Source organism: Buteo buteo, chromosome 6 (assembly GCF_964188355.1).
Source record: "Buteo buteo chromosome 6, bButBut1.hap1.1, whole genome shotgun sequence".
Classification (NCBI taxonomy): Eukaryota; Metazoa; Chordata; class Aves; order Accipitriformes; family Accipitridae; genus Buteo; species Buteo buteo.
The window spans coordinates 37,756,903-37,768,620 of NC_134176.1; the positions used below are offsets into that span (position 1 = coordinate 37,756,903).

Consider the following 11,718-nt stretch of genomic DNA (forward strand, 5'->3'; position numbering starts at 1 on the left):
AGTTTCTAAGAATGAAAGAGGTCAAAATCACCCTGTGCTCTAAGTCTGTAAGGCTTCAGTAAAATTATGCTTATAATCAGCTTGGGCCAGTGACTATAGTGTGGCAGAGCATTGCTTTGAAACAGTTCAGTGATAAGCAAATTGTGCCCTTTCAAAACCTCTTCACCAAGCTTCTTCCTGTAGAGACAATTAGAGTTTGTTCTCATTTCCTATTTATCATGACTAACCACCTCTCTCTGTGCTCAGCTGTTCCTTTTTATTCTCCTCTTTTGTGTTTTGCTGTCCTGAAGCCAAATCTGAATGCATTTCAATGGCTCTCTTGTGTGTTTTGACTTCGTATCAGGCAGTCTGACACCATAAGAAAATTATTTTCCAAATCTTAGCCACACAATGCATGAGTTCTTTAACAGAAGAAATAACAGTTCAGCTGAATAATGAATGCAAGGTGTGGTGTCTGAAAGTGTAAAACCTCTGAAATTTTCTTCTGTTCCCTTTCTGTAGCTCCCATCAAAGCTCAGTTTTTCACTACAGTAAACATTTTTTGGTATAGAGACTGTAGATGACAGCTGGAAGGGCCCAGGTTTTCAGTGCTCTGTTCATCTAATCTATTCCATATCGGAAAAGTAGGGGACAGTGCTGTTTCTTGAAAAGAGCAAAAAGGTGATGGGTGCTCCTTGTGAGATGACTCTCCTTTTCTACTGATTTGCAACCAGTAAGTTCTTTGGCAGCCTCACCCCGGCAAAGCCCTTGTACCTGTCAGCTCCCTCGTTGCCACCAATGCAACTCCAGCTGCATCCTGCTTCTCAGGCAGAGCAGTGTGCGTTGTCCAGACCCATGCTGAGACTCAGGGCCTGGTAAGGTGCCACCCTTCCCAGGACTTAAAATTTGCTGTGGTAAAAAATGAGATGATTTAAAATTCACTTCTTTCTCAGATTTGTCCTTTGTGGATGTTACGAGTTTGTGTGTGTATCTGGGAGATAAGGACTTGTGACATCCTCGCTGACTCCTCTCTCCCCCCCCCCACCCCTCTCTCTTCATTTCAGAGTGCCTGCTGGGGTCTGTGCAGAAGAATGGCTGCGGCAGAACCTCTGACCGCTTTCTCCCGATGGTACCTCTACGCCATTCATGGCTATTTCTGTGAGGTGATGTTCACGGCTGCCTGGGAGTTTGTGGTCAACTTTAACTGGAAGTTCCCAGGTGTTACCAGTGTGTGGGCGCTCTTCATCTATGGCACCTCCATCCTCATTGTGGAGAAGATGTATCTGTATCTCAAAGACAAGTGTAACATTTTAGTGCGCTGCTTCATTTACACACTTTGGACATACCTCTGGGAGTTCACCACCGGCCTCATCCTACGCCAGTTCAATGCCTGCCCGTGGGACTATTCCCAGTTTGATTTTGACTTCATGGGCCTGATCACCCTGGAGTATGCCATCCCATGGTTTTGTGCTTCTTTCATCATGGAGCAGCTGGTGATCAGAAACACCCTGCGCTTACGATTTGATGAGACTGCCGAGCCGGGGGCCCCCACCGTCCCCGTCGCCTTGGCCAATGGCCATGTGAAGACTGATTGAGCAGTGACTCAGAACCTCACTTAGCAATCTGAGAGAGCCCAGACCTCTACCACAGACTGTCAGCTCTGGCTCTGAGGTACTGCTCCTTGCTGTATGATAAGATTCATAAACCCCATTTTTCTGATGGGGGTGTGCATGGGATATACCAGAAAAAAATGGAACCAATAGATTTTCTATGGATTTTACTCTTTGGGCTCCAAGGACCAATATCAGTTACTTGTTAGTTAGGTAATTTCTGATTTTAACTTATTACAGATGAAAGCAGTCCTTTTGCTTACACTTTTATGTGGAGAAAGAAGAAAGAGAAATGCTACAGCGGAAATGCATCCAAAAAGAAAAAACCTAATTAGTGGATGGGCATGGACACGCCAGCTAAGTTAGTGATTGGCTTACTCCATTAGGCAATATTCAGGTGCTTGCTTGCAACCAATACCTCCCGTGGGACCTGAGATGCTGCAGGAACAAGGAAAATCCAGCTGCTGTTGAGAAGAACCTAAGACTGGCAGTCTGCTGGGGAGGTAGATGGTGTTCCCCTTGCGAGGTCCCATTGGCCTCTCCCCAGGTTCTTTGTTGCACCATGAAATAATCTGGTGCTGGACATCTTGCTGAATTTATACAGATCTTGTACTTTTTGAAATCTCAGTCCTGATACTCACTAGAAATTTTTTTCTTTTTTTTTCTTTTTTTTTTTTTTTTTAAATAAAGGCCTTTTTTGCCGAGTGAATTTTACCATAATCTGTGCAATCTGAATCTTGGCAAAAGGCGCAAGAAATAGCGTAAGTCTTCCCATCTCTTGTGTCCCCCCAAAGCAGACCTTGCCTGAGAGTCTGCTGCAGATTCCAGCTCTCATCTCAGCCGTGCAAACCTTGTAGCAACTGTACAGGCCACAAGAGTTTTCGGCCTTCCTTCCCAGGGATTCCTCTGTTTCTGGTGGTCGATGACTTAGGCTGGCTGCAACCTATTGTATTTGAAGGTCAAAACCTTCGTGTGGCTAATGTGGTATCCAGGATTTGGTCCTCTGGCACCGACTCTCACCTTCCTTCAGCACTGGCAGGTGTTGGCTCAGTTCTACCCAGTGTTCTCAGTGTATCAAGAGGATTTGCTTTTTCTTCCCAAATTCTGCTTTAAATAACCATAACCATATTGTCATGACAATAATTGTAGGTAGCAAGAGCTATGCCATCCTGCCTGATACATTATTAAAAGAAAAAAAAGTGAAAACCCCTCTCTGAAGAGCACTTCTTCATGCTCTGCCTGAGTGAGGCTTTGAGTTAGGGTCCAAGAGCAGCAGTAGAGAGGTGGAGCGGGAGGGAGTGCTGTGGCTCCATTGTAGAACTACCTGCACCAGGGACAGTTTGAAATTTAACCTATTGGGGACATTTGAGGAGTACAGGGGAAGTTACAGTGCAGGGAAGTGCTTGAGAGTGGCAGCCACAGACTCATAATTTGCTCTGGCAAGTCTTGGCTTTTGAAGTTAGCAACAAACACGGAGCTTCCACCTGTCAGGTGTATCTCACTCCTAACTGATTTATGGGGAAGGTTTGCTGTAGTTGCCCTGTAGGGCCAAGTTAATTTTAGGTGTTCTTCCACCATAGTCAACAGAGCTGCACCAGGGGTCAATCTGGCTTGAAATGCAAACGTGTTGTAGAATTCCACTCTTGTATTAGAAATGGCTGGGCTCTTTCTGTGTGGGTCCCCTGTCTCTGATAGGGATTGCTCAGCTGTGAACCTGCTCTTTGCCCTGGGGCATCCATTCCTGAGGGGAAAAGCACTCCTGGGGCCTATGACGGGAATTGTTAGTTGGTTCTGCTCTTAGGAAGGCAGTGTTAATCCTTTTTATATCCCACAGAGTGCAATTATTTTATTCCTCCCCTTCCCTGTCTCACACGGCATCCGTTGCTGGCAACGGACACACGAAAACACTGGTGGCAAGGAGTTAATCAAATCTGCCCTGGGCTATGCAGTGTCTCCAGAAGCACCCAGAATACTTAGGTGGGTATTTAGAGTTCCCTTTTTATAGCTCATTAAATTAAAAGAGAACAAACACTGGACAGATGTTTGGTTTTTTTTTTTCATGCTGTGATGCCAGTATTACGAAAGCAGAGGAACAGTATGTAGTTTATCAGCCTTGATGGTCTCGGGTGTGTAGACCCAGGCAAAATAGTCACCTGATGCTGTACATAGGGGAAAAAAAGAGATGAGATCTGTATGTGCGATAATGTAGATGAGCTCTACTGGACCAGAACAAGAATTGCAAGGTGCAGGTGGGAGTTGGGATCTCCCCATTTTTGGTTCTGTCAGGGTCACCAAACACAGTGTCTAAAGCTGGGTTATCCTCTCAGCATAGCTTAAGTGTGGTGTCGTGCTGCCTCCTACACCACCCCTGCATCATCTGAAACCCTCAGCTTCACAGAAAGATCCTTAGGATCCATCCCTGCTTTCTCCTTAGCTGTTACAAAACTCTTAAAAAAAGGTTAAAAGGAGTTAGCAACACGGTTTGGTGACTCCCAGCTGCAGCTGGGACTGGAGGAGGAGTGGCTGTCCGCAGAGCTAACTGGGTGCACAATGGCAGTCATGTGTCTTGACTTCAGCAGGTCCCCACTAAATGACACTGGTTTTGCTCAGTGATGTAATATTTAGATGCTCAAACTACAGAGGGGTTTCCCAGCAGCATCTAGTGTCTTACTCCATTATCCTTATTGCCTGTGCCGTTGTAACAGCTATCGTAGTCTGCTTTCCACTGATGTCTGACATGAACCACCCAGCTATTGCATCCTCATAGAGTGGCAATTTATACCCAGAAGTGCACTTTACTTGCAGCTTGCACACCAGAAACAGAAAGGGGCCCAGCAAATTCTTAAATCAATTGAAATAATTATACATAATACCATGTACCTAATGCAGCAGGATTAGCCAGACTTCTCCTTTCCGAGCAACATGGCTGCAGTCAGAGCTTTGTCTTTTCTGCAAAATCTCCCTTTTTAATACATGTGATGCTTCTTATAACATCTTACAGAAGTGCCCAGAGCACATTACTGGGGTCTCGGTGGCAGCTCAGCAAGAGCTCGGGAGCTGGACTAGAGTTCTAGAGACATTTACATGAAGAAGAAAAAAACGCACAAGGCCTAACGTTTGTTTGTATGTGTATCTTCCTCAGTAGATTAAAGTTGCCTGTTTTGAGTTCACCAGCAATAAAAAAAACTTGTGATTTATCTACCTTGTCCTAACTGCAGCAAGGAGAGAGTGGCCCAGCGCTGCTTTTCTTTTCTGGGGGGTGATGGGGGGTGGGATATGGACTTCAATTACCCCAAGGTTCCAGTTTTGCCTCCCTTCTCTTGCTTATCTCTTGTACAGTCCACCCTAAAGGATCTCAAAGTACATGATGAAATAGAGTCGGGTGTCCTGCGCACAAGAGGCAGTTCAAGCATTGCTGTGATGTCTGTTCATACTCCAGAGATTTTGCCAGAGGTAAATGGTTGATTTAGAGCAGGACTGGACTGTGTTTCGGTCTTTGGTGTTACAGTTGAGAGAAATGTGTATGTATGTACCAGGTACTATTGTGCCGTTGGTCTGAGTGCATTTTGTAATTAAAGCAGAATAATCCAATCAAGGTTTTGCTTGACTAGCCCTGCGACTATAAAAGGTAAAAAAAGACTGCAGGGCTTTAACTGCTTTGGGAATTAGGAAGCGGGTGACTGAAGTCCTCCTGAGTTCAATAGCATTGCTCTGCTGCTGACTGGTTTTCTGAAACCTGCACAGAAAGAAAGGGGATTTCTTCATTTGTGGGAACTTCTGCCCTTTCTGTACTATGAATAAAACATGAGCCACCACTAAGATGTGAACTGAAACTGAATGTTTTTCTATTTTAGTTTATCTTGGGCCCTGAATACATGCAATATGCCCTGTATTCACAGGGGAGGTTTGCAGACCTGAGTTCTTTGCTTCAGTTCGTCTGCCTGCAAACTGCAGCTCAACCACCTTAGAAGGAGACTACTCTTTTTCCCTTCCTTCTACCTCCTGCCCCAGGGAATGGAGCAAGCGCTGCTGCTGCTGCCCAGGGGCCGCGGTGCCACTTGCTATTTTAAGCTAACAGAGGTCGGTCTCCACTTGGGCAGGGGAACTTTGATTTTAAGAGCTGTAAGGCTCTGGGCTTCAGGCTGATTACTAGCAAGTCATCCACAGGCACGATAGCAAATTTGTACTGCGTGGAATGGCTTATTTCTTCTAGGATGGCAAGGGTTTGCTCCATCAAGGGTTTGGTCACTTGGTTCGCTGCTTTGTGAACAAGAGGGAGGTTACAGAAGCAGGTGGTGCCCCCAGTACCTGCTCTGCTTTTGGCCCCTGGGCAGCTAGCACAGATGCCGAAGGAAAAAGTGCTGTCTTGACAGAAGTCCTAGGGACGGGCTGGGGACACACTGGTTAGCTTGTGTCCAAAGGCACCGCTTCTTCAAATACAAAGCTGCGCTTTCCCACTGAGATCTTTAATACCTGCAGCAGTGCAGAAGTTGTCTGCTTGCCCCAAAGTATATGATTGCCTGAACTTATCCTGAAGTAGAAGGGATGTTTAAAATCTCTAGTCCTCTTTTTCTCTAGGAGGTTCTCGACTTACATCTTTGTGGAAAAATACATCACCTAGAGATATGCAAGCTAGTGCTCATTAAGCCAGTATAGGTACTAAAAGCCATACAGCGCTGTGCTCCATCCTGCTAAGTTAATCATGCTGAGAAGCAGAATACCTTGGCCCACAGAGCGTGCTGCCATGTGGCTAAACCACTTCAGCACCTGAATTAGTACAAACGCCTACTCAGGAATGCATTTTGCCTTATAAAACTTACTCTTAATTCCATGGGTTCCAGTGGAAATGTTTGTCATGCTTAAGAGGGAGAAAGACTGAGATCCTATATAAGCTTCATCACTGCTTATGATCTTACTTGAGAGCATCTTGTTCAACGTTTCAGCTACTTGACTGAGACCCTAGAGACCAAATGTGGAAGGTGACTTGCCACAATCTTGGAGCAGCAGGTCACTAGCATCACGCAACTGCAGACAGCATTGCACGTGGTGTGCTGTGCAGCTCCAGTGTGCAGCCAGGATGAGCTTCCACCATACAAGGACTGTGATGAGTAGAGGGGGTGATACGAGCACTGCTGGTGACGGTGGCAGAGCGTGGACTGGTGGTGACGTTAACATTCCCAAATCTTCAAGAGCTGGATGGGTTGGAAGCAGCTCTTCCATGTTCCCTGTATTTGGGACTTGTTGCAGGTCTAAAGCAAACGGGCAGGTTTTTTATTCGAGAGAAGCAGACCGTTTCCTCGACTCCTTACTCTGGAGTCTGGGCAGCTCACTCCTTCTTTTGTAGCCACTGGATTTTCTGATGTGAATGGCCTTCATTAGTGTCTCAGAAAATAGCGATTTTTAAATGGTAATCCCAAATGCTTGACGTCAGTTTGTATTTATGCTTTAGTCAATTTAGGAGCTAAAGACCCTTAAGTATCTGGTGATGCTGTTTGTTTGTACTGTGGTGTGGCATGTTGTCCTGCTTTGATGCTATAATGAAGAAGAAAGAGAAGGAAATACAAGCAATTTGCTCTTTAATAAAAATAAGTAAACATATGCAGTTGAGACAATATTTATTAAACATGTGAGCTGAGATATGCATAGTGCTTGTAGATCTCTGGCCTTTCAAATATGGGACACTTTCTAGTGCAGAATTTCTCTTTCGTTTGTGGTTAATCCCCTTTGCAACATATCTGTATTGCTACTTCAGTATGCTTCTTTCCCTGGTATTTTGGGGGTGAGAATAACAGTATTTGCCTTTCTTTTTCAGTTTTCACTGAAGGATCTCTAAGTGCTTTTCACAGACTAGTGAAATAATTCTCACTTCAGACCTTGAAGCAGGTCAGGATTAACCCCAAATAGCACCAATCAGGAGCTGACGAAGATGTCCTGCCAGCTCCCAGGTCATTTCAGACCTGGGAAAGGGAGTTTAACATCTTGCCTATTCACCAAGTTTCCAGATTTGAGGAGTGAGTTAATAAAGTTCCAAGAAAGTTGGGGAACTGGGAAAGGGCTACCCCATTTCCACCATCTGAAGCTGTTCCAGAAATTGTTTGGTATATCACTGCATCGCTCCGTCTGGCCCAGTCAAAGCCAGCACATGAAGAGACTGTCAGAACTGATAGGCAGCATAGATCTATCTTGTACAAAATAGGACTGATTTCCCACTGTTCGCTACATAATCCCATCGCCATCAGTAGAGTACTTTTGGGTAAATATTGCTAGGGGCAACAAGCCATGTTAGAGGCTAAACTGAGGTGACCATCTGCTCTATCAACTCGTGTTGTTGCAGTTACTACAGAGCTTATCTCTGTTGCTGTTTCTGTTGTCAGACCACTTATCTGATACCACAGCACTTTCTATTGCTCCTGTTTCTTCATCAGCTGCTTTGGTAACCTGTCCCTTTTTGTGCCTTACCTCCACTGCACGTCCATGCTGCAATCACAAGTGCCCTAAGCCTGCTGTCTGAACCCCACCTTTGGCAATTTAACACAATGGGCTGATTGCTGATGAGCTGTAGCTTCCATTAAAGCCCGCTACAGCTGCAGTTGTCAGTGCTTTGGAAGGCAGAAAACATTTTACACACTTGCCTTCAGGCACAAGTATAGCAGCGAGTTTGCAATTATTGTTCAGTGCCTTTGCTATAACATCCACACAATGGTACATAATAGGCTTTCAGGGCTAAATTCAGCAAAAAGCTTCTCCGGTCAATCTCTTTGAGCTTCAACGTATGTGGAATAATACATAATTTCAACTGATCCTTCATACAAATGCATATACACATAGTGAGTGTGTGTGTTTACATGCATAAACATAGCTGATGGCCTCCACGCTGCACCACTGACTGCATCATAACTTCTCCTGGCAAAGAAGAGCCATCACCTGCTTAGCTGCCAACAGCAGTCTGGGCCCACTCACTGCCATTTTCTTGAGTATATGAGATCCAGAGAAGATTCAAAATGAAGCTCCACATACACATGAAGCAGGTTAAGATCTGAGTTGACTGCTCGTGACCTTGCAGGCTGTTTCTGGGTGCTTTGGTACATGGGGAGGTCTCAGTTTGATCTGACAGGGGGTTAAAGCCTCCTATTGATGAGCACTCAGCTCAGAGAGGGGGGTTAGGCCCATGTTTTTCAAAAGTGTTTTACCTAAGGTTTTTAAATCTGATTAAATGTCTAAGGCAAACATGCGATACTATCCTGCTCCATCTTTAAAAAAAAGGGGAGTTACCACCTTGGGGACCCTCTGATGTCTTTGCTAGGGTTTGTCTTCCCCTCTGTGTGCACTCTTAGTGCTAATGAGAGCGGTGTGTACCCAGCGTGAGTCAGACCCATCCGCTCCTCTTCCTCAGCTCAGGCATCAACCAAAAGTACTCCCTCCCACCCAGGCTGCCGTGCTGATCCTAGGCATCCTTCTGTTCTGCTGCTGCTCCATCTGTTGGCCACTGGTGCCTATCTGCCATCTCTAATCTCAGTCACGTTGCAAATTCTCCAGGCCAGGACTTGTCTTTCTGTTGTAATGTTGATGTGAGCCTGTCCCCAACAGGATCTGTAAGTGCTATGATATCATAGTAAGCATTAAAAAAAGTCTCTTGAAGTCTTTAAAGGATAAGAGCAAGCATCCCAGCTCTGTTCCACTAATAAAACAGCTTGGCCAAAGTGTCCATGAGGTACCTCTGTTGCCCCTTTCCATCTAGCCTTGTCTCCCAGTGTCACACCAGAAGGCAAATCCCTGCCGACGACCCAAGCATGCCAGCGGCACCAGTGGAGGGGAGCACGGCTGGTGGGACGCTAGGAGCCTCCTCCCTGGGACACCTCTGCGGATGACACATGGGTGTCCACATTAGCCAGATGCTGGCATGCTCTAGCAAAACAGATTTTTAACGTTATTGGACAGTCACCTGGCTCTTCAGCAGAGGCTGACTGGAGTTAGCACGGTAATTATATTTTCGTTGATAAATGTGATGACAAAGCACAGCTGCCCTTTGATCTCGCAGTAAAGGCAGCCTGGCCCCCGGCAGCGTGCTTATGGCGGGGCTTTGTGCTGCGTGACTGCTGAAAGCAGCACGAACATCTCCGAGGGTAGCATAGGCTACGGTTGTCCTGGCCACTGGTCTCTGGCCAAGAGCCAGGCATGCACCCAGCATGACGCCGGTGGTGAAAGTGGTGTTGCCTCTACACTGTGTCCCAGCAAGGCTACCTGTGACCTTACGGCTGCCTGCAAAACCAGACGGAAGCCTGGCCTTGGCTGCTGCCATGTATGGTCCATTAAACCCCATTTCTCTGCTTTATCTTCTATCGCCTCAGTCCTGTCCTTCCTCTCCGCCTCACCAACTGCCTCCTGGCAAGGTCTTACTGCTTGTTAGGGCTTTGGTGTTCGTCTCAACTTCCTACTTTGGATCTGGCCACTTAATCCTTGCCACTTGAACAACTTTTCCATCTCGTCACCTTCTCACGGCCTCCCTGTTGTCTCTCCTCCTCCTTGGGAATCCCGACTCAGCTCAGCTGTGTCCCGTGTCTGGGTGCCCCCATCCAGTTACACAGCTTTTACTGCCATCTCCTCCTCACATCTCAGACCTCTGCCTCCCTCCTAGCTTGCCACCATCTCTCTACACCTGCATTTTTCTTGGCTCCTCTGGCATTTCTTCCTGAATGAGTTACCAGCAACTCAAACCACCCGTAGCCAGAGCAGACTTCTGCTCCTCTTTTGCTTCTCACATTCCCTGTTCTCATCCTTTCTCCCTGGCAGACACGTAACAAATGGGGGAGGCAGAGACATCTTCGACCTTCCCTTCTGCTCTTCCTTATTTGCCTGGCCTTTGTGTCTTACCACCTCGTCTCCATCCCCCGAGGTCTCCCTGCTGGGCTAGTGCTGGTGTTCCATATGCCTGTTTCCCGTTACTCGTCCGTACACAAGATGTTTTCTTCAGCTGACCTGCTAGAACATACCCTTCTCCCCATGCCAGTCTGTCTTGCCAGCCCACCAAAACCCAGCAAATTAAATCATCTGCATATCTATTTCACATATTTATGAGTGAGATACTAATCCCTGCATAGTGAAAGGGTCATATGTACAAAAGGGGAAATGAGGACACCAGCATTAAAAGGAGAAGTGGGGGCAGGGGAGACTGAGAGCAAGGGCAGGGCAGATGTCGAGGAGGTGAGTTTACAGTATTGAAAAAAAATGCAGAAAACTGAAACAACACCAGATCAGAGTATCACTGACAAGCCACGTCGATGCTCTTTCCTTGCTACTTCTGCATTTAAGCTCTCACTTTTTCCTGCTCCCTGCACCTCTGTCTTCAGAGCAGAGACCAAGTCCTCCAACTGGCTCAAAAAAATGGATAAAGAAATTAAAAAAACCAGCAGACACCCCTCTTCTCTGTGCCTTGTGTGATAACAGACACCTCTCCTTCCCTTTCACCCCAGCGGGAAAGCTGATCTGTCAGACTGCTCACTTGCGAGGGCAGCCCTCCCAGGCCTCCTCGCCGAATGCTCCATCTGAGCTTCTGCCCCTGTGCGAGCAGGAAAGCTCTTCCCGGCTTCCCCAGCACAGCTCACGTGCCGCGCAGGTCCCAGCCGGCGACGGATTTGCATGGGATGCCGTTACAGTGACCTCCCAAAACTCGTCTCCGTTTGCCATCTGTTGCGCGCTATTACTTTCCCAGGACACAAAAGCAGGTGAAATGTCTGTTGAATGCCACAGAAACCTCGCAGGCTGCAGCCGTGCTCCAATAACCCTCCTTAAAGCAATAGAGAGAGATCCTTTTGTGTGCAAGAGCTCCTTTCAGATTGGGTTGGGGTTTTTTTATTGCCCTGTAAAGGATTCTGCAATGAGTGAGCTGGAGATTTGACAGTTGCATCCCAGTCATATTTTAACACAAGGCAGACAGCAGATGCTTCAAGAAGATTATATTTCTTCATGTACATTGGGTCTCCAGGGAGATTACGCATTCAGGGTCAAGGGCTTTAAGGGGCTGGCTCTACGGCCCCGCAGGAGGATTTTTCTGTTTCCAGCAAAAAATATCTGTAAAGCACAGGGCGTTCTGCCAAGCCGCCTATATGGAGTCAGCAGGAAATGCTGCTCC

The 11,718-nt window shown here is 46.6% G+C and overlaps 1 protein-coding gene across 1 annotated transcript; it reads left to right on the plus strand.

Annotated features, from left to right (window-relative positions):
- Positions 1–1,015: 1,015 nt before the first annotated feature.
- Positions 1,016–2,551, plus strand: TMEM229B (transmembrane protein 229B). The gene has a single exon (XM_075030453.1). The coding sequence runs from the start codon at positions 1,071–1,073 to the stop codon at positions 1,572–1,574; it is 504 nt and encodes a 167-aa protein (XP_074886554.1). The 5' UTR covers positions 1,016–1,070; the 3' UTR covers positions 1,575–2,551.
- The last annotated feature ends 9,167 nt before the right edge of the window (positions 2,552–11,718 follow it).